Source organism: Apteryx rowi, unplaced genomic scaffold, assembly GCF_003343035.1.
Source record: "Apteryx rowi isolate R43461 unplaced genomic scaffold, aptRow1 scaffold_125, whole genome shotgun sequence".
NCBI lineage: Eukaryota > Metazoa > Chordata > Aves > Apterygiformes > Apterygidae > Apteryx > Apteryx rowi.
The window spans coordinates 1147322-1173214 of record NW_020447475.1 but is presented as its reverse complement, the minus strand read 5'-3'; the positions used below and the strand labels follow the sequence as shown (position 1 = coordinate 1173214).

Genomic DNA, 25893 nt, shown 5'->3' with positions numbered 1-25893 from the left:
GCTGCTCAGAAATGCCTGCAACAGAGGGAAAGACGTTCGACACCAACCAGCACAAGCACATCTCACTGCCCAGAAGATGATCGGCCCAAGAGCGTCGCCAAGTGACACAAGTGCCCGCAAACCGCCRCGTCCCCGAGACCCTACCTTCATTCCCGCCGCAGCTGCAGGCCCGCTGGGGTCCACGGCCTGGATGTGGCAGGGCTTGCTGCCCCGCACCACGAAGCCCCAGCCAACAGCATCGCCGACAATCTTGAAAGAGAACAGAAGGACGTGACCATCTTCCGGCAGCTCCCCGAAATTCAAGGGGGAAACATCTAGATGGTTCAAAACCTAATTCTAACATGTTTTTACTCCCACCGCATAGTAAAGGAAGTTGTGTGAAGATAAGCGTTTTATCAAAGCCTCCGTCCAGGCTGTTGCACCACTTATGGAGGAAGGCATCAACAAAATGATTTCTTTCTTTTGGCAAAGAATGGCTTTTGGCTTTTGACAAACTTTTTTCATTGATCTGTTAGGCTGTAAAAATAATGCTTTCAATGACTAGGTTCAAAACCATCTTTTCAGAAAGGCTTTCTTTCATACTGAATGTGAATCAAAATTTCTGCCATAGACTAGAAAGAGTATACCTACACTGAAAACTTGAATTTGGGTAGATAAATAATCCACTCCTACAGTGCAAATGTCACCAAAAGCACAAAGCTTAAGTGAGTTTGTCTAATACAAGTATTATTGCATTTATGTAATTTTACATTCCATTTAAGTCAGCAGTACTACACCAGTATAATGACAGGATAAACAAGTGCAGAATCAGACCCAAAATGTGTGGAAGTACAGATAACAGACTCAGATATTTTAAAGTACAGGCCTTAGAAAATGCAAATAAGCTCTAGTTATCCCATCAGAAAATGTCTGTTTGGATTATCTTATGCAACTCGCACAACACACAGAAAATAAAGAAAGATACTGGAAACGTACTGTAAAAGTTTTTCTTACGTATGGGGCTCCCGGCATCAAGAGCTCATCAGCAGTCACTGGTCTCTTTAATACTGTAAAGATACACAAATGAATATTCGGTATAAGCATTCCTCTGGAGTTTTTCATAACAAACTGCTCTAAAATAGTATGTTGGGGTCCAGTGCCTTTTTGGTCTTACTTCACACATGCTCTTTCAGTTCTTGCAGGCTGGCTCAAAAGTAGCAAAAGAGCTACGAAAAGTACTGCAGAGTAACACTGTGTGCGCACRATCAGGTCTTTGGAAAACCAAGGCGTTTAGGCAACAGACACTGATGCCCGCAATCAGGATTCACTGACCAACATCGCAGCCATCAGAAAAGGCTGTTTCTGTGTCCAGTGTTGAAGCAAGTGATGATCCTGGTATGAAGCAGCTTTCCCCACAGGTTCACCCTGTGCCTATGCAGTGCTACCTGCTATTCCAGCTCAATCCGTCTGAATCACAGGATTAAGTAACAAGGAAATTCTGAGGAAAGCCTGAAGGTTATGTTACATACAAGAAAAATGTAGACTGAAACAGCTGAAAAGTTTGGTAACCTTCCTTCCTTTTCCCAACCTGAGAAGCAACTCTGTGGCATTTCAGAAATCAAGTTTTGGACACATTTTTTCTGCCAACTTTGACACGAGTTTTGCTTGGGGATGGGAGGGCAGTGCATTTTCCGTGTCCCTGGAAGAAGGTGGCACATTGCCATGCAACGTTCCTCTTGCTGGGTTCAGGAATTATCCCTGCAAAGAGACTTCTGCAATGGTAGGCACAGGCATTTAACCCCATCTCATCCAGAGAAGTCTTGTTCATGTAGAGCGGACTGTGATTTTACATGAAAGGAAATACCAGTCAGTGTCTACAGGTGACTCCCCATTGCCCAGCTACGTTACACAGTAATTTTCCCCTGAGCCAAGTTAATGTAAAGTTCTGCCAAATCAAACCGATACTGTCCTGCATTCATTTTTTATGTCTGTAAATGCTTTCACAAAATGGAGGGCAATGGATAGATATATGTTGTTTATTGTATTTGCCTGCTTCACCTTTAAAATTATAACTGYTTTTTTTAGCAGTAAATACTTTTGATGATATCTGACTTTTGAATCACAGGTGGAAGATAAAATTTCTCACAGACGGTAAAGACATTTGCAAATTTCTTAATATCATTCATGGGAGTAGGAAGAATTCTAGAACACAAATCAATATTTTTTTCCCATGGATTTTGACAAACTGTCATTAAGCCAGAGTTATACTTTGCAGAGCACACCAGTTCTTCTTAAAAAAACTGAATGATTACATTCATTCAACAAATCAGAAGCAGATAAATAGTCCACACAGGACTCCCTTGCATGCCTCCCTTCACTATACCTTCAGAAATTTGTTGTTGTTGATGTTCACTTTTCTACATGACTGGTCAAGTCATGACTTGTTTTTCTTAAAGTGTTTGCGTGCAACAGAACTCATCTGACAATATATTCCTATCTTGTRTTTATTCGCATACAGTACAGCTACATGTTCTGGTTCCAGAAACCAGGAAACTACTTGCTGAAAAATGCTTTATAGTCCAGCAGAAGGTTAAGAGTTCTCCTATTACATTTGCATCTGACAGCCTTATGTTAACCTGTGCAAGATGATGTGTGGATCCCTGCACTGCTGGTAATTGTACAGTTCTTAAAAATAAGCCTGTTTGTAAGACCACTGATGTCTTCTTTAAAATATGAGYCTGTTAAAGCTATTCAGAGTTTGAAAACTAGTCTTATGGGACCATGTGTTAAAAAAAAAGAAATACTTTATGCAAGGGCAACATCAACCTATTCTTTCTCATCCAGTGCTGTGTAATCATCTGCATTAAAATAAGCTTGTTCTCACTACTCGTGAGGACACTTCATACATAATCAGAGCCATAAATGAATGGAATAGTAGGTATACTTAAGACAGCACCAACATTTATGGACAGTGCATAAATGCTCCTTTATCTGTCACAGAAACTTTTCCAGGATACAGTTAATGATGTACTRGGGCCAGCAGGCTCACCACACAAGCTCTATCAGAGACCTTCTGGGAAGAATACCTGAGAGACATCCTTCCAAAACATGATATTGCAGCACTCAGCAAATAGGGGCAGGCTCACTGGCAGAGAGAGCTGAATGCAGACCAACAGCTTGCTCAGAGCGTGCAGCGTCCAACCGGTCGGACAGCATTCCCCCAGGCTGGACAGCAAGTCCAGTGTCTGGCGTTATGGCTTCTAGTCATGCCGGCACACCGAGGCCATCAAATGATCTTAATTTAGACCCTCCTACTGAATTCCCATCAAAGCCGAATGAGAGGGAAGGATATGTGCTAACAGCAGAAAGAAAGGAAGGGTATCAGTAGCTGCATCTCTGTTTCTGACAGCCATTCTGCACAAATCTCTAGTCACCGCTTTAGGTGCCAGCATCCCCTTGAAAGCCAAGCGCACGACCCTGTCCCCACCATTGCCCAGAACCAGCACCGAGCCTCTCTCTGTACCACAGCAGTGCTGCAGATGCCCCATACAAGACCACTGTGTTTGAAAAAATAAGGACCACAAAGAGCAATATTGAATTTGCTTTGAAATTCAGGGCCGTTTCTGAGGGAAATAAAGTGGCTGAAACAATATTTATCCTGGTTTGTTTTCCCCTTCACAGATGTACAGTCAGAAACGATTTTAACTAAACTGTGTAAGAATGGGTGTGTTTAACCTTCCGGTGTGGGATAGGAAATCCTTTCAAAAGGAAAATAAGCTTTAACACTGCTTTTACCTTCCTTACAGACTGCTTTAAGACCTAAACAACCTAAAATGTTAAAATTGTCTCTGACAGGCTCAAACAGTGCCTCCTCTTTTTTTAGATGCTGCTGTTTGCTGAGTTGTGTTACTTCTTAGCAACTCAAGTGGCCACTGGATAGTTAAATTCTCCTCTGACTTACACTGAAGGAATGTCTCCAGGAGGAGATTTGAATCTGTTCAGTGCTTGGCAATGAACAGGCAAATCTGGATCTCTGACTGCATGCCCTCCTAAGAGATAAAACTCCAGCTCAAACTGCAGTTATGGGCTTGATGCAGAGATTATTGGAGGTGAGCCTCTGGTTTGTTTTTGGCAAGACATCAGGCGAGATGATCATAATAGTCCCCTCTGGCCTTAAAAATCCATGACTCTGAATTTTTAATATATCCTTGAAAAGATAAACTTATATGCAATGTTAGGAATCCTTCACATCACCTTCTCCCCAAACAGAGGTCTGCATCCCGTCTCCTGCACATCGCCAGCGATGGCTGGTGCTTACCGGATTTGGGGTTGCACAGTACTGGCGGGCTGCTGCTGAGCGTTGGGCTACTGCTGAAGTACCCACTGCTGCCACAGCTACTCATGCTGCTCCTCCTCACTGCCGACACAATCTTTATCTCCTTGGTGGGACTCACTACAAGCAGACAGAAAAGACAGAGAGAAAGGGAACTAGTATTAGTGATTAACCACATTTCCCTGGTTTCTTTAAAATAGCAACATAAACCATGCCTTCATTGGTAATACTGGGAAGGGGTTAGTGTGTTCTCCGCAGTTAGAAGAGTCTCTGCGTGGTAATGCTAATACTGTAGGTCACCCAATGGCTCCACTGCTCTCATTATGGTATCTTCTAGGAGACATTTCAACATACGGAAATAAGTTTTTCCAGTTTTCCTTCTACTTCCTTCCCATTTATCCTTTCAGTTCTTGCTAGATATTGCCATACAGTGATCATCGCAGAACCCCCTCCCCTCACTTTGACTCTTCTCCAAAACACAACATTGAGTATATGACAAATTACTTGGGGTTTGGGGGGATTTTATCCAGTTCTGTTTGTTTATGGACACTGCTTTTTGTTTGGGGGAAACCACACAACCAAAATGCTATTGATACAGGAACAGAAACACCACAGACAGCTGATGATTAGATAAGTCAACTGGATGGGCAACCCCTACGAACCAAGTAAGATACATGATACCCTGTGCTGCTTCCTGCAGGTAAACACTGAAAACCTTTGCAATATAAGGATACTAAAGGATGCCTAACATCCCATGGAGTCACTCTACAGACATTAATACAGCTGAGGAGTCACCTGAGAGAAAACTGGTGTGTTTTCTGTTGTCATGGTTCTGCTTGCGTAGGCAAAAGGGGCTGTCATGGCTTTCTGGCATCAAGCGAGATTTCTCTGTGAGTAGCTCCATTAATCGCCGTCGCCGGCGAAAATTCATTCTGCATTGGTAGAGCAAGTTGCTRTCCATAAAATGGTGCTTGTTGGACACTGGAAATGGAAAAAGAAATGGATAGAAAATCTATGCCTGGTAGGACTGAAATCAGAGAATATATATCTACAATGCGCGTGCTGCACATCTTCCTATAAGAAATCAGCTCTCAGAGCTCTCCACTCCCCTCTGTAGATTCGGAAGAAGGAAAAAGGCTGTCAGCATCATGTGGACAGCTTCAGTATAGGTAAGAACTTCTCTGCTGTGGTAACACAGTAAGAACTTCAGTGATCACTGCTGAGAGGAACCTTTTACAATACCTTGGATTTCTGTTCAATTAATGACACAGCACTTGTTTTTGCCAAGGGGATCTGGAAATCCCATATTTTTCTGTGAGAGRTTACAGAATGGTCCATCTCCTTGCATGCTCCTGCTGTAAATTTGATACTTCTGGTCACTACAGACCAGACTCATCTCCCTGCACCATTTTGTAAATTCCTCAGTCTAGGGCAAGCCCTCAGAACCTGAGAGCACTAACTGACTACCTCATTCAGAGCTACAGGACAGCAAAAAATCGAGACCTGTGTATTTCCTCTGTCTTAATCACTGCAGACGCCATGTCCCAGACACTTCCTGCATTCCACTTCCTCTCCTTTGTACTGATATGCAAAGTTTGGGAACAGGCACACAGCCAAAAATCATTTTGTATATAACAAACAGAAGTCTTAATTACAACCTGTTTTGACACTGAAAGCAAATCCCAGGTTGCTGGTGTCAGAGCAAGAGCGTTAACTGTGTCTGCAGACTGCAGCATCACCGCAATGTCTGCATGTTCACCATCACTGATGCTGCCTCTTAATAGCAATGAAAATGCAGCAGTTAGACTGAGCTCTATGCCAGGTCCCCAAGGCACTCTGGCTCCTTCAGGGCTCAATCCCAGGAAAGCCATCTGGAATGCTTCCTGCATTAGCACTGCAGGATCTTAAATTGCTGCAGTAGATGTTTTGTCTGCATTTTCTGTCTTTACTTAGCTCTTCTGATCATGTTCCACAGAAGTGATTCCCATGGCTGATCCTTTTCATGAGGGATCTAGATTCTGGATTTATCTAGTTTATAAATTGCWTTTCTTCCAGTACTGGATCATAAGAACTGGTAGGCTATATATACCCATACATAAACTATAAACAACAGCACAGATGTGCACACAGAGGTCAGCCAAACCTTAGCTTTGAGTACATCGCTCAGGCATTTGGCCTCAGCATCCTACTGCAGACACTGGACTTCTCCCTTGCTCTAGGCTGTGTCCAGTGCACGGGGTCCAAAAGCTGTAGAGCCGAGGTGCTGCAGCGTGCCCAGGGCTTGGCACCCTGGCTCCAGCCTGCTCTCCCTTCCTTTGCGCCCCTCAGCACGCTCTCCCTTTCTCACATTCACCCCTTCTTAATTCTCTCCATCTGACTCAGAATTCTTACCGTCAGCCTTCACATAAGTACACTGTATATATGACAGCTTGGAGAAAAAGGCCATATTTAGACATGCACCTCCAGTATGGCATTTGATGCTTGGGAGCTGAAGGAGTAACCTCAAAGTGGGAAAAGCCCAGTTATGTTCTGTAGCAGCTTGTTGTCTCAGAGAATATTCATGGCAGGGAAGGACAATAAGTTATCATGAGCCAGACAATAAACAAGACCCCAGTCCTAGCTGTGACCCTCAGAGCCCAGCCCTCCATAAGGATACAGAAACTGCCATTTTGGTCAGACCATAAATTCATCTCGCAAAGAAGCCTGTCTCCAAAAGCAGCCTGCTGGAGACCTTTGGGGAAAAAGCCATCCCCTTTCCTGTGACACAGGTGGCACTAGCAGGAGAGTGCAAGTTGTAGATGCAAATGACATTACTTATTACATACTTCAGCTCAATGCTCAAAACTACTGGGAGGACATCTCTGAAAGCTGTAATAAGCTGCAGAAGTTTCAGAGAAGAGCAATGAGGATGATCAGGCATATGAAATGGCTTCCCTGTGACAAATAAGTAAGCAGACTAGGATTCTTCAGGCGGGCAAAGAGGCATGGGCCATAGGATAAGGTTTACATAATCAGAAATAACTTACAGAGGATAAATTCAGGAACTACAGGACATCAAATGAAACTAGGCAGAATAATTCAAAACAAATAAAAAGTGTTGCGTAATTAAGGTAAGGGACTCCTTGCTGCAGGATGTTGATAGCAATTTACATAGGTTCAAAAAGCAAATGAATAAATTCGTGGAAGAAAAAACCCTCATGGACTAATAACAAACATGAAGATGCTATTCCTATCTCAGAGAGTCCCTGAGGCACAAATTGTTGGAAGCTGTCTAGGCAGCCTGGGGACATATGAGGACAAGCTTGCCCTGTTCATACCTTTCCCTAGGCACATGCTCCCACTTGCCTGGGCCATTGCCAGAGACAGGACACTGACTATACAAACAGATCTTTGGTTTTGGGGACACAAGGAGTAATCAGGACACAGGAGCTTTCCAAACCGCATGCGCCTGTGTCTAAACTGCCATGTAAGCTGTCTACTCCAGAGTCCTGCAGCTTGTCAGGCTGTAAGGCATTTTGCATGGTGCTCTGCAATGGTGATTTTGCTCCTTTTAGAAACACCACCTCTTACAAATGAAGCAGAAAGGTCATGCCAGTCAGCCAAATTGCAATGTTTCAAGTGCCATCTATCAACAAACCTCTTCCACACTGCTGTGTAGGTTGCCTGGCTCTGTTTAAGTGCTTTAGAAGCACCAGTGCCACTTGGCTTTACTCTGCTTCATTTCCATGCTGAATCTGTTGATTCCTCAAATCAGCTGCGGACATCCTCCATGAGCCAAATGGCTTTGGGAAGTCAAAAGTCAGCACTGCAAGCAGTCCCTTACTTTGTTCTGACACCTTGATCATTGCAGGCATACGGTGCCGCTGTGCTCATCATTTTGGACACATATGGCTATTAAACAACACTCAGTAACAACCACTGTTTTTGAAGAGAGGAAACAGAGGACAGATTTGGCGTCTTGCCTACATCCACAAAATGATTTGCTGTCAGAGGCAAGGTTAAGACAGAGGTGTTCTCAGCTAGCAGGCTCATCTTCAGACCACTAACACAATAACTAAAAGTACCCTAGTAACATCCTACCACAACATTAGAATAACCTGATGCACATAGAGAAAACTTCCTTTCTTTGTAATGACATCCTAGAGGATTCCCTAAAACTTAAAATGACAAGCTCTACTTATTCAACACACTACCGGAATTCATAATCCAAACCTTAAATGAAAGAGATCCCCACAAATACTCACCTGCAAACAGAATTTCTGTTACCAAATGCTTGCAATGTTAGAAATATCAGTATTGTTTCCAAATCTATTTAAATATCATGGAACTACAGTTCTTCTTAAGTAAAACTATTTTGTTCTGTTTGTGTAATTAACTGAAGTGCTCTGATAGTCTTAAGAAATTAAAATAATCAGTATGTTATAGCATATTTGTATGTTATTTACACAATGACTCTATCTTACTTTATCATCAAGCCTTGTGTAGAAACACAAAAAGTAGTTTGTAACCAAAATGCTCATGTCAAGTAGTCTTAGCACAGAATCTTGAGTGCTCATTGATTTTCATAGTATAATTCCCATTCTCTACTGACAGCTCACACTTCATGTCAGAATATTAGAACAACAGCTTGCTTCCTCAGCTTGAGCAAATAACTTATTCATAGCACCATGTAACTTTATGCGTATTCCTTGGCTAAAAAGTTATGCTTATGTACATTTAAGGAGAGGCTCAAGAAACAAAGGTTCGAAGTCCAAAGTTAAACAGGAGTATTTACCTCAAACTGCCCCTTTGTACATGTATTGTTAAACAAAATACATCACCAAAAATTATCAGTGTGCCCCACACATCAGGTTTCCGTGAATCAGCTTTCTGACATATGCATCATTTGGGCTGACATGTCCATGTTGGGACTCTGCCGCAGGCTGACTTTATCTGCAAGGATGTTGTGCAAAACCAGGACTTCCAGGCCACGGGTCGGAAGGAGCAGGTTGAAGGAGGGGAGGCAGATGCCAATGCAAGTTGTTCTCTGCAGCACTCCCCAGATGAAATGGCTGAGTGTCAAAACTAAGCAGCAGGAGCTATGCATGCTCTTGTCCTTGAGGAAATCAGCTGGAATAAATCCCAAGCACGTGAACGCAAGACACAGAGCAGGCACCAAGTTTGGTTTTGTTACGCTCGGTAACCGCTGAGCGAGTGGTGCTAGAGTAGGCATGGGTGCTCGGCTCACCACCTTTAACAGGCAGCGTTTTGCTGAAATCGGCAGAGAAAAGCGGGAGTGAAAAAATTTCAGCGCTGACTGCAGGATGCCCAGGGGACTGCACAGACTTGCTCTGAAGGGATTTCTTTAAAGGCAATTTAGAGGTTGTTACCTGGAGCCAACGTGGGGTGTTGACTCACAGGCAGCAGCAGATAAACTGGTGGTGGTGGACAAGGTTCTCGCCCCAGATACGTGTCCCTTCAGTGGAGGTTGCTGCCTCCAGATAGGGACTGGCTTAACTACACCCGAATGAGCTCACTGCACTTCGTAATACAACCCAGAACAGCAAAGTGGCACCCCTTTCAGTCTGTCTTAAAACCTCAGGCTGTGGCTGATGAGTATCAGGACCAGGTTTTTGTGCACGATGAAGGTGACGTAAACAGTGAGGTGGGGCGACTTCGCTGAGTTTTCATTCCAGTTAAATTCCCTGACACGCAGGTGGCAACATGTTCGTGTTACGATGTGCAACTTATGAAGCAAAAGCAAACTGTGCCAAAGACAGCCAAGAAAATGTATGGTGACTGGTGACTTCCAAAATCAAAAAAAACCCGCTGGTGAAAAGCATGAATCTTAATTCACTGTCACGTTGTCAGGCTTTGGAGGTACAGTAACAGCCCACCAGTCGCATCGCTCGCACACACAGGCCACAGAATTCCTCTAGAAACGGAATTAGAAATTTATCTTTGAATCTTACAAAGGTAGAGTTTAATCTTACTTTAAAGTCTAATTTACTTTAAAGTAACCTGTAACGATCACTCAACTCTTCCCCTTACAAGCTGTTCAAGTATGCAGTTGCTTTCCCTGCCAGGCTATAAAGATTTAACTCAAGGTTGAATTTGTTTAACTTTAGCTTCTAAATCCCTGGACTTGGTTACACCTTTGTGTTTACACCTTTCCATTCCCAGCATCGCTTCATACCCATAAGTAGAGCCTATATTCTCATTTCCTAGGCGTATTACCTTCTATTTAGTTACATGAAAACACACGTATTTCTGCACAATGGCCATTTAATGGAGTTTGACGATTTATTTACTGTTTCATCTATCCATAGAGTTTGCAAACTTCATCAGCAAAGATTTTAGATTGTTATGCCACATTTATATTCGTGTTAAGTAAGAGAAAAATCAGACTCTTTATTTTGGTGTTTCTCAGATTGTGAGTACCTGCTGTTGCAACTTTAGCGGTTCCTGCATGTGGCTACTTCACAGTTTCTGTCAAAGTATATAAAATACGAACTGTGATGTCCATACAAATCTTTTCTCAGGTTCTGACATACAGTCCCGGGAGCTGCATGGGGCTCAAACAGCCTTTCCTTCTTTTGCAAGCCGCCGGATGCACAGCAGAGATAAAAATATTAGCTTTCTGTTGATTTCACAGAACTGAGGAGGATTCAGAAGGTACAAAAGCCTATTTTAATAAATGGTGTGACTCATGCCTTAAAAAACAGGGCATTTTCATAACCGGCTTGCTCCCTCCCACAGCTCCACTTCCATGGGATTCTTCTGCGCTGATAATTTGTGTACATCTCCATGGCGGTGATTAATGCCTGCGACCACGCGACAGCCGCGCTTCTCAGCAGGCCAAACCCGGCGACRCGTCCCAGCTGCTCCGCGCGTCCCCGCGAGCACGAAGCTGCCGCGGGCCGAGCCGCTCCCTCGCGCCGGGGTACGGCCGCTTCGTGCCCCAGGGCAGCGGGAAGGCATCGAAGCGTCCCCAAAAGGCTCCTTCCTCGAGATAGCTGGGGACACGGCAAAGCGCGTGTGTCCACGCGTGAGCGAGCCGCTGCCTGCCCTACGCCGCAGGCCGCTTGCCAGCTCGCTCTCTGCCTCTCGCAGCAGCTCACTGGAAGTGCTGCGTGTCCGCTCTGGCTCACACCCAGCTCGGGTGAGCCTGCAAACTGGGGAAGAAAATCCCAGATGGGATCCCTTGGCCTTCGGCGCGATGCCGCTGCGGCGCGAGGCTGCCCACCGGCCCGCGCTCTCCTCCCCTCCGGCCCTTCCCGCACACGCGCGCTGCCGGCCAAACAGAAACCACACTTCATTTTGCACCGCACAATGTTTTTCCCATTGCTCTCGGAGGCTTCCTGTTTTCCTAAAGCTAATCTGGCGTCTGCAAAGGCATTTTCACAGGGGCGCCTATTCAGATGAGCTTCCTTCTGCACACTGACGGGTCCCACCTGCTCGGGGCTCCGGCACCTCGAGGAAGGGGGACGGTGTCCGCCCGGGCATCCGACGAGCAGACAGCCCTCGGGCTGCGATTCCCCGTGCCGTACAAACACCACACCTGCCCTTCCACCTTTTATGCACGCGTATACGCTACGCGGACTGCAGATAAACCCACCTGTGAATGTACTCAACCGGCATTTTTAACTCTTGGCACACTAGCGGTACTAAAACGGTCCTGTTTCCTCACCTGTGTTACAGGATTTTGAAACGGACGCTGGATCTGTGTTTGAACCGCTCTGCTTGCGACTGACCTCCTCTCGTGAAACAGTGCAGCAGACCCTACCACTGAAATATAAATCCACAGAGCTGCTCCAGCTCCTTCGAGGTCGGGAAGAAGCCAGTAAACGTGTCCGACAAGCGACAATCGCAGGTCCAGAAAAAAAGCTGCGATGTAATCAGAGACTCACGTCTTCTGAGCTGGTTCCATGAAATGTGACATATTCGAGTAGCGCAAAAAAYGTCTAGGCAACCTTTACGCTGCCTTTAAAGGATCAGGATTACAATGCACAGGTGCTAAAAGTTCCTTGCTAACTAAAATATACTGAGCATCCTGCTCTTCATGAAGCGGTGTGCTCTGCTCAGGGCATTAATGCTTTATTTTAGCTGCCTTAAACTATGTAAGATGATAAATGTTTCCATTTATTTTTTGTCTTTCCAGCAGGTCTGCAGCCTATTTGCAGTCTCTTTTCAAAGACACTCTRCTTACTCTAGAATAAAAAGCACACTCGTTTCAGCAGTCCTTTCAGTTTGTATATGAGGACTTCTTGTCTTCAATTTAGCAAGTTTACAGAACATAGCCAACTGCTTTTCTTTGCCTCCAAATAAAGTATGGAAAGTACACAGGCTGTGGGCAAGGGAAGCAGAAGATGAAAAGGCCCATCTGGGTATCTTTTTTCTGTTGCAGCTGTTAAAAACTGAAACCCATTCTCTGTCAGAAAAATAGAATTCCGTATTTAATACGAAAAGAAGCCTTCATATGCTATTTATGTAACGCATCGATGTGCGTGGCTCTTTCAAAAAAACAAACACATTTCTGCTGTGTGCAAGGAGAGCGCAATGAAAAGCTGCTGTAATAGAAGTTGAAAGATTATACAGTCGCATGCAAACTTCTTATTCTCTTACCTTCCTGCTAGGGTAGAATCATGAAAAACTTGCAGAGATAGTGTGGGTTTCTTTATTTATTTGATTGTAAAATATGCAAAGTGTACTGCAGATTTAGCATAAGTGATTGAACTGCAGTGGGTGAGGTTACTGTCCTTATGCATTTGGAAATGCCAGGGAAGAACTGCCACGGAAATAAACAGGCCGTTGCCTCRGCACGGCATCACCTCCGAGGGAAGCAGGCTTACGCTAAAAACAGAGTTGTCATGCAACTGTGTTGCTTGAATTCAAAGACTAGCAAAAAGTTTGCGTTTTACTGAGATAAATTGAGGTATCATCTGCAAAAATGAGACATTACCATTTTTAACATGGAGTATCATTGAGTGAATACTTGGATATTTTGGACAGCTGGTGTGAGCCAGGTATTAGAACAACTAGAAAAAATTATTTTAAAAATCTGTGTGTTAACTTGGGAGAAGAAAACCTATGATTAGGACCCATTTAAGTCAAGGACTTATGGGATGGTTCAATGGCATGTATAAATTGAGAGCTGCAGTTGATCTTTTCAAGAAAATAAAAAGGGGTTCCAAAGAGATATCTTAAACCAAGGAAGAAGTGTATATTTCACATACATGGCAATTTTTCACTCAAGAAATAAGAAAAGTTAAATGTAACAACACATAAGTTACAATTTACAGAAATTTTAGATGTGAGAAAGGAAGTTTTTCAATAAAACCAAGAGAAATAATATATTTTTAGATATTTCATCTACTTCCACAATTATAGTGAACCTTCAACTGCATCAGGTATCTTGACAATTAAAACTGAATGCAGTTTTCATTTTTGTTAAGGGAAATTTTGCTATATAAAGGGTAAAATTAAATATGTGTTTTAAGACTTCTTAGCAGAGACAGGGAGATAGCATAAGTCAATATTTACTGTTCTCACTAAGTCACTAAGAAATGTTTGTTTTCATCTCAGAAAGCAATTTGCTGATAAAAGGTTAACTCTTGCGAGGTGTTAAGCAGCTGCTTCTGTGATGAGCCAGCAGGACATGCACCCGCCTTGAACTCACAGGAGCTGGCCAAGTACAATTAGCTCAATTAAACTGTTTTAAAGCTGAATGGTATTTTAATTGGGGAAAAAAATAAAGACACCTACATCATCCTTGAGGTATCTTACCACACATTTACTATCACTGTAAAATCCTAGCACTAATAAAATGTTTCACCCAAGATATTTGCTAGCCAGTCATCTACAGAAGAGGTTTTTCCACCCCTCAGTCATTCAGGAAAGCCAAAACCCATCACATATGTGCTCTTGTGCTGCTCTAAGGTTGAGAATCTGAATTTTAACCCCCTGTTTAATCACATAGCAGGTAGGGAGCAGAGTGGACAATACTGCAAACTGCTTGGGCTAAATGGGCTGCGGGCACAGACGATGGAAGGTGCTGGACAACAGTCAGAGGCAGCGTGTTGGAGAGGAAATAACACAAAGCACATGCACTCAGCAGCAAGAAGCAGCATGGAAAATAGGAACAGCAGAAGAGACAGAATGGGATCTGGCACAAAGGCAAGAAAGCTGAATGCTGCTGCTCAGACACGCACTTCTTGCAGATGAGAACTGGAGAGCAGTGCAGGCACATGGCATCCATGCTGTATACAATGCAGGGGAATCACTATGTATTTACAGTCTGCAAAATATTAAAAAGGATTTCAAAATGCTCTATTTTTAGTCGCTGCCACAGACCAAATGCAAATGTTCATCTTGCAAAGTGCAGGTGCTATCCTGAGAGTGGATAAGTTCCTCTTACCAGTATTAATCAGACTTAAAAATGGAAAGTATTTATCTCTGGAGACTCCAGACCTTAAACCTGTCTGCAACATGGGCAGACGTTTCTTCATGCCCTGCACTTCCATATACAGCAAGATCTCGGAGGAGGTCAGCACTTAGTCTATCATGTCAGAGGTGCACTGCTGTTGGGGCTAGAGGTGCAGTAGGTGCCGTAACCAGCAAGTATAAGCCAGAAAATAATGCACAAAAGAGCCCTGTGGATACCCTCCTTCCTCCTTGCACATCTCAGTACCTCTGCTTCCCAGACGAAGCAAGAGCTGTGACTGTGTGTGGGTGCTCACACTGTCCTCTGCCTCCCCAGCCCACCCCTCACTTTGGGCTGAGCTGCCCTGGAGTTGGCAGAGAACTGTGCTAGTTTGTTGCTTCTCTTGCTACATGTGAATTTTGACCACAGTAGCTAAGCTGCCCCTGTATTTCCAAAAGAAGAAGAAATGGGAAAGGTCCAGTCTGCATGAGAAAATTCTTATGTGTAAATATTACAAAGCTCTGTGTACCTCATCTTCCTAAAAATGGGCTTTTATACAGCTGAAAAATGTGCTCTGTGCTCCTTTTGTCCTTGCTCTTACTGAATCTGTGTGTCCATGGTTATAATTTCTTCCCATAGTCTTTGCTCCTATATTCTGGGGAATATAATTAGTGTTGACAAATGCAGAATAGCTACTAGCAATTACAGTGTCAACACAAGCCTTCGGGTACAGCGCATACTACTCTGCTACCTGTAATTTTTTTGTTCCAGAGGACCTAGGGGGATCAGTCCACAGAAAAGGACATATGGCTTCTATTTGTAAAAACGGTGGCTTGTGGATTATGATTTGTATGCACCAGTGCAATTTTTGAATGGAGCAATTCAAAAACCTTAATCATGTTTCATCATTTTCATATAYGGCAGGGGAAATGTGTAAATTTATATATGCTCAAAGAAATCAGGAAGATTATTTTTGAACGGAAACATTTGATGTTTTTACAGCATTTATACAATTCCTCTTAAACCAATGTTTTCCTTTTTAAAATTAGCATCACTGCATGTTTCCTGTGTGAAACCTGGTTTGTGTCCGACCAATTAAAGTGAAGATGAATGTGACAGGAAATTGCTTTGAATACAGTACCTCGGCTGCAAAATATAACTTTTCTGAGTAATTGAAATGAAAGTTGTTATCACCAAAAATAAATTGCACAATTCAGTTATGGCTGGAAAATTATTACTGACATTGGCAACTTGATACAACTGTTCCTATTACTTTCTGTTGCATTAGGTAAAGTAATAAGTAAGAATTAGTAAGAATAGTAGAGCAAGCTTTATTTTATTCCACATTGTGCATATCAAACAATACTGCTAGCAAAAGATCGCCTTTAGGGCAGGGAAATGTTTTATTCTCTATTCCTGCTCAGTTGAGAGTCTTTCTGCTGGTTCTGCCAACAAGGGTGCCAATTAGTGTCAAGCAGCATTTTGCTACTGCTTGACACACAAGACAAAGGGAACATAGTACGATGAAACGAATTTACAGTACTAAGAGGTAGAAAAATACCATTTTTATTTTGGTAACTGGCCCTAGAATTCCGTGAGACGGTGAAAAAGAGAACATCACTCTCGGCATTTTCCAGTTTCTACCTACAATTCCGTACTGGGAGCTCTCCTTTCTAGCTCCCTTATTTGAGGAAGCTAACATTACATAAACCTACAAAACGTACAGATGATATCCACCTGCCAAAAGTGAATGTCACACCAGCTCCCTGTCAGTTCAGCTTGTACATTCAGCAATAACTCCTAACACTATCTGGACAAAATGTTTCAGCGAAACCCGCAGGAGAATGAATCCCTATTTAGAAGTGTACACAAAGTATGGCCACTGATAAAGACAAATCTCAAGGACATTACTCAGTTTTATTTTGATTCCAACTTCCCCATCAAGGCAATGTGAAATTCCTGTTGAGTTTCCTTTGCCAAGGTGAAAGCTGAGTGAGGAGCCTGAGAGCACCCCAGGGCAAGAAGGCCACTTCCTCCAGCAACCAGTCCATTCCCAACGCCCCTTCTGTGGTCACTTCAGGAGTTTCAAATCTCTTTCTAACAGGTGCTTTGCATGCTACGAGAGGACCGGCAGGGTATAAAACTGTGTAGAAGAGGCCAGGCCAAACCAAGCAGGTGTGAGGGGCCAGCACAGCACCGGCAATCCCACCAGAAATCCTGCTTGACGGGGGCAACATTATTTCCCTGCCAATGCACCCTGCTGATCGTATGCCTTAGCTAATGAGAACCATGCTTATCTGCAATAAATGTCACTTGCTGACTTTCTTAGCTCTGCAAACATTTCAGTAGCAAAGTAAATCCAGCTTGCACCACATATCAAGTCCTGACTTTAATTCCTCTACAAAAATCTCAGTAGGAGTGTAAATCTCCCTCCTCTTCCCCCCCCCCCTTTTTTTAAGGAAAGCTTACCTCATATAATATACAGAAAATGCTTGGATAAAAATAGGAATGAAATCATTGCTGCTATAAAGAGGAGGGGAGGAATACCTTCCCTGTCCGTCAAGTTGCAAGCAGTTGGCACCCTATAAATCATAGGAAGCACAGGGGTAATTATAGAACTGGAAGCTGATTGCTGTAAACATTCAGATGTTGTTCCTAGTAATTGGAAGCTAAAGATAATGTGAGCATGATTACAACCATGAAGGAACTGCCGGTCACTTATCCCCCCATCTTTTCTCTATGTGGTTTATTCCTTACGACTAGGTTTTCTCACCAAATGGCAGCCTGACAATCTAGCCGATCTAGCACCGTGCATGTTAACAGCCTGTTAATATTGTGAATTGTTTGTGCTCTGTCATAACTAATGTAGATTTGACAACATTCAGATCACTAGTATCTGATTACTTCCCTGTTGTGCACTAAGTAACGCGGCTAACAGCTTCTGCTAGTTTGTTCTTTCATCTTCTAGCACCCTCCTCATCACTCCCACAGGCACAGCTTCACATTTATGTTGGAAAATACATGGTCCAAGAAGTGCAGCTTGCACTGCGAATAGATGATGACAGAATATAAAACAGTCTTTAGTACCAGGGGTGTTCATTTTTTCAGCCTTGGGGCAGTACAGTGAGAAAACTGTCTCCTCCACCCTTATGGAGTGAGTTCCTTGGTGAAGGTGCATCTGCCAGCCACATTGTGCTGGACCATGAACAAGTATTAGGTTCCTGCCTCAGAGAAATTAAACTGCCAGGAAAATATAAGAATGCTTTAGTTGAAGGTGATACCCCCGTTCTTACCCAGACATACCAGAACAACTGTGCAACGTAACAGAAAGGGGAAGTCTCTTTACTGAATTCAGATTATGCCCTGAAGTAGGAGGATATATAGAACTTGTCAATTTTATTCTACACAGAGAATTGAGCTTATTTATAGCTCTAATCCCCACTTGAGCCTTAAAAAGCTATTTACCTCAGTTGCATTCACTGCTGATAACACGTTCTCCAAGTTAATTACTTACCACATATGTAAAAACATTGATTTTAATTCACATACTTATGTTGCAATCCCAAATCCTAGCTTTCTTCTTCATCTGAGGTAGAATTTTCAGAACTAAGACTAAGTGCTTTTGAAGAAAACACCCTTTTGCTAAATAAAGTTGACTAGACTTGCATCTCAAATTGTTTAGAACTTGGACATATTACAATCAACAAGACACTGAATAGCCCTGCACACGATTCTGCCTGAAGAAAACACTACACAGATTGCAGCTTTCGCTACCTGACCATGAGTTCCTCACCGTGCTGTATAATTCCATGTTCCAGAAGTCTGCGGCCAAGCTGCTCTGCTTCAGTCCTTGTGGTGGCCTCTCCTTCTTGGATCAGCCAGTCGATGAACTCCAATGCTACGAAGGTCCGTTCATATTTGACTCCTTCCTCTTCCCTGGCTTGCAAAAGAGTGTTTTCGGAACTCATCAGCCTGGAATGGGGGGAAAAAATTGATAGAGAAAATGCTTTTTCAAAAAACAACTCCAGATCTAGTCCGGCAAATCTCACTGATATTAAGCAAACAGATGCGAACCTTTCACTGACTTATTAGGTCTCTCCTCAAGCTAACAATCTAAATTTGGGATGTGAATCAAAGTCAAAAAGATTGCTACTAACAGCTTAGTCAAGAAATTTAGACTTTATAGCCCAGTGTAAGGTTCATGGTTTGGTGATTTTTGTCTAAAAGAAATCAAGGTTTTTCAGTTTACATGCTGTCCATATTTAGTTCTTTAGCTGCTCTAAAAATTAATGTATAATCAACTTTGAAAGAAAATTAGCCTAAAAGTACGACCTTGTGACTAATGCGTTCAGAAATTCCTAATTAGCTTTTACAGTTAGCAGGACTATGCCCCTAAGTCATTTAGATGCTTTTGAAAATTCTCCTTATAAGCTTTAAAACAGCTGCAGAAAAATTCTAGAGGAAGGAAAAAAAGGTAGTTCTGTGGTTTGGGTGACTGACAAATATTTGGTCTCCAAACCTTGGTGATTCAGCTGTAATCAGTGGGGTTAGACACCTGAACACATTTTGACATCTGAGCCTCAGACTCTGCATCAGTTTGCTCTGTGTAACACGGAGCAAGAGCACTTCAGAGAACCATTATGAAGTGTCTCTTAATCTCATAGCATTTGGCAGGTGTATAACTTAAATAAATACACTAATATAAATTCTTCTATATTTGCGTGACCTAAATAAATGAAACAATATAAAAACAAAAGGAAAAAAAAGCCTCAAGTATTTTGTTAATRCAAAATAAGCTTGACAGTCTGAAAATGAAGAAGAAATCAGAAATGCTCCCTTTTAATAGTATCCCACTTTTTGATTAGAAAAAGAGCAACATAGGCTCCTTCTTTATTAATTTCATTATTATTCATATTTATTCATTATAATATTCATTATTATTCATAAGAGGACTAGTTTCTTTTCCACATACAAGGCTACAAGTCTTTTTCCTTCACCAATTACTTTGAAATTAAGGGCACAATTAAACTACAACAGGAAGATTTGGCAAGCTCTTAATCTCTGTCTTTCTCATCAAGAATTAGAATTTCATGTAAATTCATATGTAGGTGATCTTGTTCTTAAACCACCAGTATGTCTACAGTTCATGTATTACAAAGAAATTAAGCTCCTGTCCACCATTTTTGTGTCTTTTGTGTATCTAAAACCCATATAGGATGGAAAACTGCAAGATAATCTTTTCCCATCTTTTTTCTGGCTCTTTGTGCATCTAACTTCAAGAAGCACAAAATTTAGATTGGCTCAGCTGATTTTATATTCCCTCCAAAAATCGAGGCCTAAACTAGCAAGCAAGCTTAGTTGTAACATGATGTGGAAGCTGGCTCTGCACCCACACACTGAAGTTGGAGTGGAAAGCACAATAAACATGTACCACCACCTCCTTTGGCAACTTCCGAATTCTGAAGTCAAGCCTTGGAAATTTATATCATAAGAAACCAAGAAAAGTTTCACTAGAAATTACAATGAACATATTTGATAGCACCTGGCCGTATTATTTCACCCAAAAGATACGTTCCTTTGAGTTCAGCGAGGGCTAACCAGGAACCTTAACTGACTGGCTCTGACCACCAGGCAGCAGATTATCAAACCAGTCAAGAGCTGCTCTGCCACAGCTGGAGACCAGTGGCAGATCCAGTGAACTGTTCATTAGGTGTTACTGTGTCACTGCCAACACTTCTGAGCTGAGTAAGAATGGAAGAAGTCAAAATTAGCTGAAGTCAAGGATGAAGCCAAAAGCAAGAATATGTGCCACTAGGGACAAGATATTGACTCCAGAATTCTCGCTAAGTCTTTATACCTTTTTACATTTTTATTTGCATGTGCGTGCATGCAAGACTTAGCTCATCATCACACACTAACCACATGTAATACAGAGAGAGCTCTGAACGACCATCTTTAAATGTGTCTTGTTCACCAGGCCTTTCTCCTCCCAGAAAAAAATGCAAACCCAAAGCTCATGTCACCATCTGCTGCATGGTTACCCAGAACTGGTTACCCAGGCTTAGCAGGCACCACACAAAAAATCCTTAGGCTTGTGTTAATTGTTCTTTGATGAGTCTATAATTAGTTAACCGGCTCATTGAAGTAGCAGATAGAAAGGTCCTTGCAAAAGAGATGTTAATCATTAGATTTTTACAGAGACACAAAAGGAATCTGGAAAAATATCAAGTGGAAAAACACTCAACTTGACATTTCACACCCTTCTGCATATGCCCAGAATAGAACTGCAAAGGATTTGGACTTGCGAATAAACAGACATGACAAACTGACAGTTTAACAAACCCAGAAACAGGAATCCATAGACTTACATCACTAATGGAAGTAAATCAGTGCAAGTCCACTGCTGTCAACAAAACTATACCAATTTATATCAGCCAAAAAAATGGCCTTTCATCAGCCAGAACTGGAAACTGCCTCTATCTCTTCCATTGTCTTCTCTTTTCAAAAAAACATTAGGCCATTCATGTCAAAACATATTCTTTGCTAAAACATGTGTTCTTCTGCCTTAATGGAATGTATTTAGCCAAATGCTGAAATTCAAATTCTTTTCAAAAGAAAATGTGTACCTTGTTTAATCTAAATAACTGCACCAGATGATAAATTTGAATTAACCACTGATGAGGTAAAGTGAAAGTGATTCAAAGAATGCAGACTCAAAATTATCTGAATGATTTCCTGAAATTAAAACCATAAATCTGCATATCTTTCAGTGACAAATCTGGTTGAAAATCTCAGTTGCAGTCAAAGTCAAAGTCATGAGTTGACTTTTAGCTCCTAAATCTGCTTGCACCAGCAGCACAACAGTTCTGTGCACCTGACCAAAACCTAGTGAGGACTGGAAACATAGTAAAAAGAGCATATCATGCACAGATTGAACTTTTACAAAACCCAGGAAAGGTCTGCTTAGGAGTGAGGGTTTTGTTGAACATGAAACATGCTTATCTTATACTCACTCTTTGGTCAGTCCTATACAGTATGAAAACTGATACCATGAGAGTCAAAGCTGTAAGAAAGCCACCAGATTTCATCTCTAGTTATAAACTTGAAACTCAAAGTGTGTTCATAGAATGGATTACCAAAGTCTGCATTTATTTGCAGGGAACCAGAGCTGATTTATGATTTTCAGTGCAAAAGGAGCAAGAATACAGTCAGAGACTGATTCTAAATCTTCTAATCACAGAAGTGCATCCATCGAAGTCATTCACAATAGGCGAAGGACATAATGCTGCAGAAGAGGAGAATACAGAGCACAAGGAGCTCTGTGGCCATGTAGAAGGGAGACAGGGGAAGGAAGCTCCTCAGCTTAGGGACAGACCTGATGTTCCTGCATCCCAGGGGAGAGCACAGAGCATTTGCCCTAAACAGCTGTCTGAATGCAGGGAACTTCTCATCCTCATGCCCAGTGCGTTCCTCCATCCATTCAACAATCTGTTGATCCTCCTAACTCACTTTGCTGATAAATAATCCATTGAGGGTAAAAATCTGCACGGAATGACATTCGATAACATGTCCACAATTTTTGGCAAGTACAAACTATACTGGATTCTGAATGTAACAGCACTCTAACTCAAATGTGACAGGTGAAGAAGAGCGGAGAATAGCATGATATGCATCTTAGACTAGCAAAGCCTCATGAAGATCAGGAAGAACTAAAAGGTTTTGACAAAGATTTAAAAACATATGCTGGATTCAGATAAATTTCCTTTGGCATGGTTCCATGTCTCTTGAAATTAGACCTACAGGTCTTTTGATAAACAAGTTGAATATACTGGTAAGTGACTTCACATCTCTTCATGAATACTATAGACAGCAATCAGTGTCCTAATATTCTTTTCTTCAGCTGTTGCCATTTAATTGCTATTTTAATTATGCTGAATTAATATTTTATTTCTCAACATTATAAGCAAGATACAGCAGATACATTACACATATACATTTCACCACAGAACTTCTTCTGTGCTAGGCTGACTTTGGGTACTTGGTTTTGAATTTAAAATGTAGCCGATGAAATTTTGAAAGGGTTGCTAATAAGCATGCATGGACAAGAGGCATAATGAAATCAGAATGCTCTACAGACTGGATTTGCTACAATAAGCACAGTGAAACTCAAGTAGCCCAGGTATGCATTCTTATCTCTCAAGAATATAAAATATTTCCAATGAGCCATGGAGAAATTTTACTAGCTTTGACTATCATAGGTTACTTTCGAAATGCCATGCCTTTGTAATCTATACTGGATTTAGCATTCAGGGCTGTGTTTTAAAGTTTCTGAACCCTTTTGATATGCTGGCCAGGAGCATTCGCCTCATGCGGATGCAGTTATATCCAGATAAAGGTGCTCCTTTTGGCATTAACTTCTTTCCCCAGATGGGAACGATCTATATTGTTATAAACATTTTTCTACTAGTATACTGTAAGATAAACCGGATGAACAAAAGGAGTGGCATTTACAATTATTGCTTTATATTTCAGTTTAATTGCTCTCTCATCAAATTGTCCTTCATATCCTTCCAACCTTGAAAAAAGTATCTATCATCAGCTTATAAACATGGGATTGGCCTGATACCTGTAACAGAGTTTCACTAAAATACACACAGTCTGCATAGGTCTTTCCACTGATCTCTTGGTCTTTGTACAAGTAGGTACTTTACTCATCACACAAGAGCATGAAAGCACCTTACAAACTTACACTACCAACAAAGGGCGTTTCTGTTTTTCGCTTTACAGAAGACTGGATGAGTGCAAGAGAATGGCATCTTGACTAAGAACGCAGCAGGAAGCCTCTAAGGTTAATGAGATGTAATGTGACATAACATTTAGAGAAAGCAACTGGGGCCTCATTTTTCCACTCTTTGCCTCCTCAGGAAAGACTCTTTTAATCTGTAGAATCAGGAAGTACAAAGATCACTTGGATCACAAGCCATTCAGCTTAGAAAGCAGCATATCGCTATGGATTTCCGCTAGAGGCAAAAAATAGCATTCAGAGTGCATCTCAGTGATGAACTTTCATCATGCACCAAAGGTCCTGTATTTCAGAGGTCATCCTTCAGTCCTGCCACTCTTCATACACCAACATTTCATAAGGATTCCTCACCACACATGCTTTTATTTTGGTCTCCCACTGGCCTGAAACATTTAACCTCAACTACACATACTCTGCTGGCCGCAGTGGAAGCAGCTCCATGCTTCGGGGCCAGGGCTGCACTCTGTGGGAAAGCAGGCAGCAACCTGAAGAGCCGGCGAGCGTTTCAGAGGCGCTTCCAGCTACACACCCAGTCACCTGGCAGGAAAGTCAGCTTTGAACAGTGGATTTGGCAGTTTTCCCCAGTTCTGCTGCTCTTCCATGTCTGCCCTCTCGTGCGGGTAAAGCGGAAGGGACTGGCACTGCTCTGGGAATCTGGAAAACCCCGGGATGCCTGAGCAATAGGGGGTCTTTCAAGGGGCGGTCATGGTGTGGTTTTAGCCTTCCGTTTAACATCTTTCTCTGTGCAATTATTAATTTTTGCTTTATTCTAAGAGAGAAACAAAATTAATCCAGCCAGATGATACTGTGTCTCTCATGGCTGTTGTAGACTTTCTGCTCTAACCGAGCACAAGCGTGTGCTGCATTAAGTCTAGAATGAAACTTCAAGCTCTTTGGTAAATAACACATCACACCTTTTGCATCAGTTTGTAGTATATGCCAACATGTGTACTTTCTGCTTCATTCTGTGTTCACTCTGCTTGAAAGTACCAAGTTACAATCCCTACATCCTGAATAAAAATGTCATTAATTATAGATTTGAGAGTATAGTTAAACTGCCTAGATTTTTGACAGAAATAATCCAGTGGGATATTCAATATCTCAGCATAATCATCTGTTTCAAATCTTAATTAGATGTTCTTGGCTTTTTTTCTTTTTTTTTTTTGCAGCTACTTTTAACATAATCTTTCTGATGCAGAAACTTTGCAGACTGGAACAGTGAAGATTAGCTTCACTTATTTAAAATCATATCTACTGGTGCAGCCATAGATATTGGCATCTCAACAGACATGTAGCCACTTGTTCAGTACATTTTGATATACTAAAGTTTTAGGTCTTGTGATTACAATTTTTCACAGAAAATCATCCATTAATAATTATTTTTACTGGTAGAGGGCAAGGGCTTAAATGTACATTGGGTTCTCATACAGGATGGATTTACAAGACAGAACAGAAGAAAATGCTATTTCATACTTGAAGAAAATGCTACAAGAGAACATTGTAGAACAACAAAAGCAAAATAGGAAAGAGAAAAAAGGGTTACAAAATAAGTTATGTGATTACACAGAGCCATTACTGCATGATTTGAAAGTCTCTGACTATTCAAAATAAGATTATCAACTATCATTTGCCTCCTATGGTACTATTAAAAACACATTATGGATATGAAATGCAACATACTTTTCATACAGTCTCTGTCCTCTCATGAACACCTTCGCCTCATTATCCAGCGGAAACGTCCCATCATCCTTTCTAAAGCGGTAGAAGAGTTTGGCATCCTTGAATTCTTTATGCTCATCACAAACTGAAATATAAAATTAAAAATGCATCTTAGTGATGTTAAAGAGCTGAGAATCCATTTAGCAGGTATCACTTCAAAACAGCGCGTTTGGGGTCTAGCCCCCGTATTTCTTAGCATACAACTGTATTGTGTTCTAACAAAGGATGAAAGATTGAAGATGATAACTTTTAGATAGATAACAACATTTCTGTTTGAAGGAGAAACATATTCATCCATTTCAGTGAGCACTGCAACAAACATAAACAGCAAAAAACCCATCCATTTGTTATATACCTGGAAAGCCTTTTGATGAAAACAGGTAGCTTGTTTGTTTAAAGACGAGTAGGATTCTCAGTAATTTAAGGAATGGCTAACTTCTTAATGTTACTTGAATCAGTTAAGCAATGCTGTAGGAAACCTGAGACTTGCTGCAGAATGGATGTGGCTATGGAGGATCCTCTTGTATCCCTCCTGGGAAACCTGCATGCTCGATCACCTCYCTGAAATGCCTGTACACCAATGCACGCAGCTTGGGGAACAAACAGGAAGAACTAGAGATCTGTGTGCGGTCGCAGGGCCATGATCTCATTGCCATT

At 41.9% G+C, this 25893-nt stretch overlaps 1 protein-coding gene across 1 annotated transcript in view; it reads right to left on the bottom strand.

The window, feature by feature from the left end:
• DEPTOR (DEP domain containing MTOR interacting protein) overlaps positions 1 to 25893 on the bottom strand; it is a 77332-nt gene that overhangs the window by 18802 nt on the left and 32637 nt on the right. The window contains exons 3-8 of the mRNA XM_026055700.1: positions 25198 to 25321; positions 18508 to 18686; positions 5108 to 5293; positions 4298 to 4432; positions 976 to 1046; positions 145 to 249 (exon numbers count right to left, since the gene is read on the bottom strand). Coding sequence (XP_025911485.1) covers positions 145 to 249; positions 976 to 1046; positions 4298 to 4432; positions 5108 to 5293; positions 18508 to 18686; positions 25198 to 25321 — 800 coding nt within the window. The remainder of the gene's footprint in view (positions 1 to 144; positions 250 to 975; positions 1047 to 4297; positions 4433 to 5107; positions 5294 to 18507; positions 18687 to 25197; positions 25322 to 25893) is intronic.